At 33.5% G+C, this 7,128-nt stretch overlaps 1 protein-coding gene across 1 annotated transcript in view; it reads right to left on the reverse strand.

The window, feature by feature from the left end:
• Positions 1-5,932: 5,932 nt before the first annotated feature.
• LOC108369212 (uncharacterized) overlaps positions 5,933-7,128 on the reverse strand; it is a 5,265-nt gene continuing 4,069 nt past the window's right edge. Inside the window, exon 3 of the mRNA XM_017624275.1 lies at positions 5,933-6,493. Within this exon, the coding sequence (XP_017479764.1) occupies positions 6,406-6,493 (88 nt within the window). The 3' untranslated portion in view covers positions 5,933-6,405. The remainder of the gene's footprint in view (positions 6,494-7,128) is intronic.

A 7,128-nucleotide genomic window follows, 5' to 3' on the forward strand; every position in this document is an offset into this window, starting at 1 on the left:
AGACTCGACCCAAACATCCCAAATGAGTGCCCGGCATGTGGAGACTCCCCCATGACACCAACCACCTCTTCACATGCCAGCTCAATCCGACTCAACTAACACCCCTCTCCCTTTGGTCCGACCCCATTGAAACAGCTCGTTTCCTGGGCCTGCCGTTAGTTGAGCTCGACGATAATGATTGAAAAGTTGACCCGAAACAGGCGGGGCTTAGTAGTGCCGCTACAACAACAACAACAATTCAATTTCATACACTAACTGTATTACCATGGGTTTTCTGCTGATTCTCGCATTTTTAAATATACAGTATTGGACATATCTATTACTACGTTTATACGCATGCATAAGTCGCTTTAATTCATTTCGCCGCGATTCAAAACATATGTATAAACTGAATTTCAATCCGCTTTGAAAGAGCGAAGTGTTTTGGCTCACACTCCATTTCAAATCGGTAGTTTATTTCTCCAGACAGTTAGAAAGAGTGTATAAACACCGCTCTCACTCAAAGCGAATTGGAGATCAGCTGTTCCGCTCAAATTCCAAATAATCGCATCAGTATTTAAAAGCTGATTAATAATAATCGTTCTTTTTCTTTGCCACGATTTTATAATGCCGAATAAAACTAGATTTTTATCACTTTCCATTATGTTAATTTATAAAATGTCCCAGCTGATTTTGTTTGCTTTTGAAGACGGTTACTTTGATGCCGATATAAAGCCGTAAGTATAAACACAAGAGCGAAATATGTACGGTGTCAATGCGCTTTCAACTAAGTCGATTATTCTGTGCGTATAAACGTAGTATATAGCACCCCCCTTTCAAAGCGATATTGTTTGCCACTTATGTTTAATTATTTGTTTTTAAGAATTTTAAATTAAAATACAGTTCATTCTCTAACAAAACCCATATAAACCAATGTTTTAAACTTTTTAAAAGACCGCAAAAAAGTGCAACAAACTTTCCCTTAAATTTCAAACTTTTTTCTCAGAAGCTCTAGAATTTTTTTGAGTACACAGTTTTATAGCGCATTCAATTTTGTCCAATAATGTGCAAGTTTCAAGTCGCTAAGATTACCGTTGATTTTTTAGAATTTTTTTTGTCTCATTTGTTTCCATATATGGACTAAACACAATTTATTTTTATATGGCAGAAACCCGCAACATCCTCGGCGAAAAAAATTCTAAAAAATCAACGGTAATTTTTAGCCACTTGAAACTTGCACATTATTAGACTAAAATTGAATGGGCTATTCTACCGCTTCTGAGAAAAAAGTTTGAAATTTGGGTGAAAATTTGTGGCACTTTTTTGCGGTCTTTTAAAAAGTTTTAAGCTTGAGTTTATGTGAGTTTTGTGAGAGAATGCACTGTATTTTAATTGAAAATTCTTACAAATAAATAAATAAACATGAGTGGCAAACAATATCACTTTGAAATGGGGGTGCTATTGTATTGGCCAATACTGTATGTGACCTGGTCTACGGAAAGGGGGCTTAGGTGTCAAAAAATCAATTTTCACTTTTTGGTTGATTCGGATGGAAGATGAGATGCTTTTTCACGTGGTGAAAAGCAGAAAATCCTAACTTGCTTAGAAGTGTACTAAAAATGTAGAGAAAGAAGAGTAAAAACGAGTAAACGAAACGAGTTGCTTACTTTTAACAGATTTTTTACAGAAAACTAGTTTTCGCACGTAAGCTCCCTTTTCGTAGACCAGGTCACATATTTTAACTTTCACTCGAGCTGTGGGGCTGTTATAAAACATAATACGAAACCAAAATGTTTTCACAAAACCCTTTTCAACCTGTCAAACAGTCACTTCACGCGAGTGTTACACAGTTTAACCCTGGGATTCAGTAATTCAGTCTCATCTCAAGTCACTAAATTTGAGATTAGCACTTAGTGACTATTTTTGTGACTTGAGATGATTTGGCTATTCAGTAGGAGAGAGTCACAAAAAGTTCACCAAAAATGTGTTTGTGAAAACAAACACAGACAGTCACTGATAGCGTTTATGTACCGCGCCGCCCGAAGAGTCGCAATGGCCGAATGGTCAAAGCATTAGGCTGCCGGTCGAGGGGGTCCGGGTTCGAGTCGTCCTCGCGCGTAGAGGGTTTTTTATATTTTTTTTAGTATATTTTTTTATAGGTTTTATTTTTTTAATAATCTTTACATTTTAATGTTAAAAAAAAATATATTTTTTTCAATGGATTTGTATAATATTAAAGCATTTTGGTTTATTTCCTAACGAAATTCTTATTGCACAAATTTCCTCGCTTCATATTCGCGTTTTTTTTAATGAAATTGAAAGCAGTTAACTTTTTCTCTATATTTTTATTTTTGACACTTGCTCTTAGCGAGCTGACAAATTAGTGAGTTTTTTTTTAGACTACAGACGTGAGACAGCGTACTGAATACCAAATAGAGTCAAAATCCAAGTCCACCACCAAAAGTCACTATTAGTGACTCGAGACCGCTTACTGAATGCCAGGGTGAATTACTGAATCCCAGGGTAAAGGAATCCCCTAAGCTTGTTTGGCCAAATGGCGTCGTGGAACTCGTCAAAGACACAATGCGTGTGATTAAAAAGTCAACGCCTGTTTCTTTAAGATTAAGAACTATTTTCCTACAAAACTCCAGAAAAAATAATCGGATCATCATTTTAAGCGTTCCATTTTTTCAGATTTAAACGCTTTCTGCAGCTCTCGAGAAAAACAAAAAATGCATATAAAATGACGCACAAAAATGGAAAATAAACTTTCTTCTATCAAAATTTCTTAAATCAGTATGCAGCTCAGAAGAAAATAATGCTCGCATGTTTATTTCTTCAAGAGAATTTACACCAATAGCCAATTACTTTTTCAAGCAACAGAAAGAATGAAACATATTTCTAGTCATTTTTCTTGAGAGCTGCATACAGCTCTTCATTTAGAGCTTAATGTAAACTAATGTTTTCACTTCAAATAAATGAAAATAATGATAAAGTTTTAACAGCGGACGTCCCTCGGCACACAAGGGCCAACCTCCAAGTACCTATTTTTCTTTCCATTGGCCTTTCGGAGGCGGTGTAAAGCATTAGGTACCTCCAATTGTGTAACAACATCAAGTCTCACACCGCAAATTGGAGGAGAAGCTCGGCCAAACACTTAACAAAGTTGAAAAGTAAAGCAAATATGTTTAATATATAATATAAATAAGGAAAAAGACGAATAAATTTTATTCAACTTTGAATTACTTGCAATTTTCAAAATTTAGCCCACTTTCGTACAGTTTAATGAAGTTGAAAACAATTTTGACAGTTCTCAAAGCGAGACAAGTAAAACAAGCCGGTGTTGGGCCAATACCTTAAGTTCGGGCTACGTGCGGGATCAGACCTAGTTATTGGTCTGAATAAGCCTGTTTCAGGTTTAAAAAGATTTACAAGAAAAGCTTTTTTCGCTTTTATGCTCGCGTTTATGTAACAACCGCTATAGCCAAGTAGACAAAGCACTTGAGTGCTACTCGAGAGATCCGAGTTCGAATCCTCCTCGGGCAGTGGATGTTTTTATTTAATTTTGTTTTGTTTAATTTAAGTTTTTTACATAATATTTAAACTTTAAACAAAAATATTTTTTTACAATGAAGTTTTATGATATTAAAGTATAAATTTTGGTTTATTTCCTAATTAAATTGTTGTTGAACAAATATTTCCCCCGTTAATTTTCGCGTTTTTTTTTTTAATAAATAGAGAGCAATTATCTTTTCCCCTCATATTTTATGACTTGTGATCTGCTCAGAGCCAGTTGACAAATTAGTGACTTTTTTTGAGACTAGAGGCGTGAGACAGCTTCCTGAACACCAAATAGTCTCAAAATCGATGTTCACCACGAAAAGTCATTATTAGTGACCAGAGACTGGGCAAGAGCCTATTTTGTTGGCAAACATATATCTTTTCCTCCCTGATCGTGTGTTTATAAGTTATGGCTCCCAAAATTTTTAGAAAAGAAACATTTAGTTTTGCAGCTAGGTTTTTCTACACTTCATTAGCGATGTAGTAATTTTTTTTTACATATTTTGTAAATTTGACCTATCGCAAAACACTTGCTGGCCCTATAATTTGTGTAAAAAAAACTTACCTTGGGTTTTATTGACATAAATAAAATGTTTAATGAAACTTGACATTAAAAAAGTAACATATATTAAGACAATATTTACGATTTCTTAAAAATAATGTTTTCGTACGAATACAATATTTATATATTAACTTAAAAACCTTAATTAGTTGTTATTTATTAGTTCTTTTTTATTAAATTTTTGTCTTCCCTTCTGTAAAAAGCTCCAGAAAACGCTACTTTGTTTAATATTACCGTTACAATGTTGCAGCAATCGTAGAAAAGCGACACGTGCAATTACATTCTACATACAAATAATATGTACATATTAATGGCCTATTATGTAATGCTTTGTTGTTATATTGCGACTTATTAATTTCTATGACACATTGTTATTATTTAATAGATATTATTTCATCAATGTATACACTGCTTAGACTTATTTTTGTACATAGATATACTGACATACTATACAAGTATATGTAAAACATATACATACTCGTAAACTTCTATACAATTTGTGATATAAAAAATGTAGGCTAGTTTGTCAGATCTAAATCAATATCACAGCTTAACAATTATTTTTTTGTATATACTACAACTAAGCTCAGTTTAATATTGATATTGTGTATAGATTTACATACATTTATTTGCTATGTATACATAAGTAGTACACAAACGTTCATATCTATAGACATTAAGATGTTCATAGGCATGACTGTTTAAAAGGGGTCATTTTTGAATCCTATAAAAATTTTTGCAATACTGAGTACTAGTAGCTAGAGCTTTGAAACCTTTTGACGTATTTGAATTTGAGTAATGTTCTTTTTGACCATTAAAGTTTATAGCTACAAAAAGTTTGTATTAACTAATTGCAGACTACAATAAATTAGATTGTTAGCAAATTAATGATCTTGTACAATTTTTGAGCTATAATTATTTTTTCTTCTTGATTCAGTTTTAGAGGTCAAGGGCACCTCTTACTCTTAAACTTGGAATAAGTTGAAAACAACAGACCATGAGCCACAGCGGCTAAATATTTTAAGATGCATTTTTATTCCGATATTTATTTTGGAAACGACTGGGCATTTTTTATTGTAATGGAACCAAACTGAGGGGTAGCAAAAAATTATCCAAATTAAAAAAAAAGTGTCACCCTTATGTTTATTTAACAAATATAACGACACGTTTTAAAAGCTACATATACATATAACGTAAATCGTTAAACAAAAGTGACATTTGACATTACACAAACGCTCATCAAGGTCTTAATAGGTCTGTTCAGTTATTTTCGCGGTGTAATTACTGAAGACAGTAATGTGTGTGTGAATTTTCTCGCTGCCACGCCCTTTAATTATAAAAATATGCATATTTTTATATAACAATTTTTCAAGCGAAACTTTTCAAAATTAAAAAAAAAATAATCTCGAATAAATAATTTTTTAGATCAAATATTTAAGTTCCTGCTAAGCTTTACTGAAAAATTATTTTCCAATTCCTACATATATACATAATCTACACGAATACTACTAATATATACTTTTATAATAGTAAATAATAATAATAAAAACAAAATATTCGTACTAATACAAAACAAAAATAGAGTCATTAAAATCAACGGGGACATTTTTTTTTTAATAGTTGCGTTCCAGATGCTTCACGATATTCACGATTTGCAGGAACAGCTGTTTTCTCCATTAATAAACCTTATGGAAGGTGGTCGACTGGAACGACTTCCTGTAAAAACCTGCAAATCGTATAGCATCTGGAACGCAACTAATGTATTAATCGACACAGGCGGTAAGTTTTGCACTCGTTTTTCTAGCAAACGTCCTCCCATTCACTTTTTCTCTTGTTTTGATGATCATCGAACTCACTTGAATCGCCTACTTTAGAATGACAAGTTGTTGTTTTAGTATGTAATTTTTAAACGCAACTGGTTTTGTTGTGCGACTTGCGATGATCGCACACGTCTACAACTTGCATATAACACATATCTATATATATGCATATAGTATTATACGTAGTACAAACAAATAAAAATGGATGTGCATTAATATGCACATTCTCGCAGCTGCATTTTTTAGAGTATCTTAAGCAATTAACAGTTTCGCATTTACTATAACGTTGAGGAAACCTTGCAAAACTGCATTTATGAATTAAATTAAATGGAATTAACTGCAATTAACGGCTGGTCAAGTCAGAATCTCGTTCTTCTTGTACAGTGAAATTTTATACCAGACGATGATAAACACATTTTTACAGTTTGTTGGAAATCATACTTAATACTTAAGTCTTTTACTGCATGTCTTCGATTCTTAAAATCACCAGCGTCGATCCGTGGTCTCACTGCTGGGCAGATAAAAGTCATCGTCATGGGTAACAAGCAATTCTCGCATTCCGTAGCGTCGCCTGTTGGATGATAAAATTTAAATGGAAATTATGAAAGGAAAATTTTACAGCAGGATTTTTATACCCGAGCGCACTTGTGCACAAGGGTATTATAACTTTGTTCACATAACGGTTGTTTGTAACAGGCAAAACGAATCGAGATAGATATAGACAAATGTATACATAAATGATCAGAATGAAAAGAGAAATCGATTAAGCGGTGACTGTCTGTCCGTCCGTCCGTCCGTCCGTCCGTCTGTGCACACGATAACTCGAGTAAAAATTGAGATATCTTAACGAAACTTGGTACGTGGACTTCTTTTGGGCATAGGACGGATGGTATTGAAAATGGGCGAAATCGGACAATAACCACGCCTACCTCCCATATAACGGTAATTTTCAGAAATACGAAAAGTGCGATATTTTAGTAACTACTGAAGATAATTCACTCAAAATTGATATTTACAATGAGTTTTAGACGAAAAATAAGAATATTAAAAAATTTTGGCAAATGGGCGTAGCCACGCCTACTTATGGTTACATGTGTATATCTTGGTAACCGCTGCACCAATTTCTTCCAAACTTGGCACAGTTGTTGGTCCTGCTACAATATACCGAATGGCCGAAAATTTTTAAAATCGGACAATAACCACGCC

This window comes from Rhagoletis zephyria, unplaced genomic scaffold (assembly GCF_001687245.7).
Source record: "Rhagoletis zephyria isolate East Lansing unplaced genomic scaffold, Rhagoletis_zephyria_1.1 Rzeph_scaffold_03546, whole genome shotgun sequence".
Classification (NCBI taxonomy): domain Eukaryota; kingdom Metazoa; phylum Arthropoda; class Insecta; order Diptera; family Tephritidae; genus Rhagoletis; species Rhagoletis zephyria.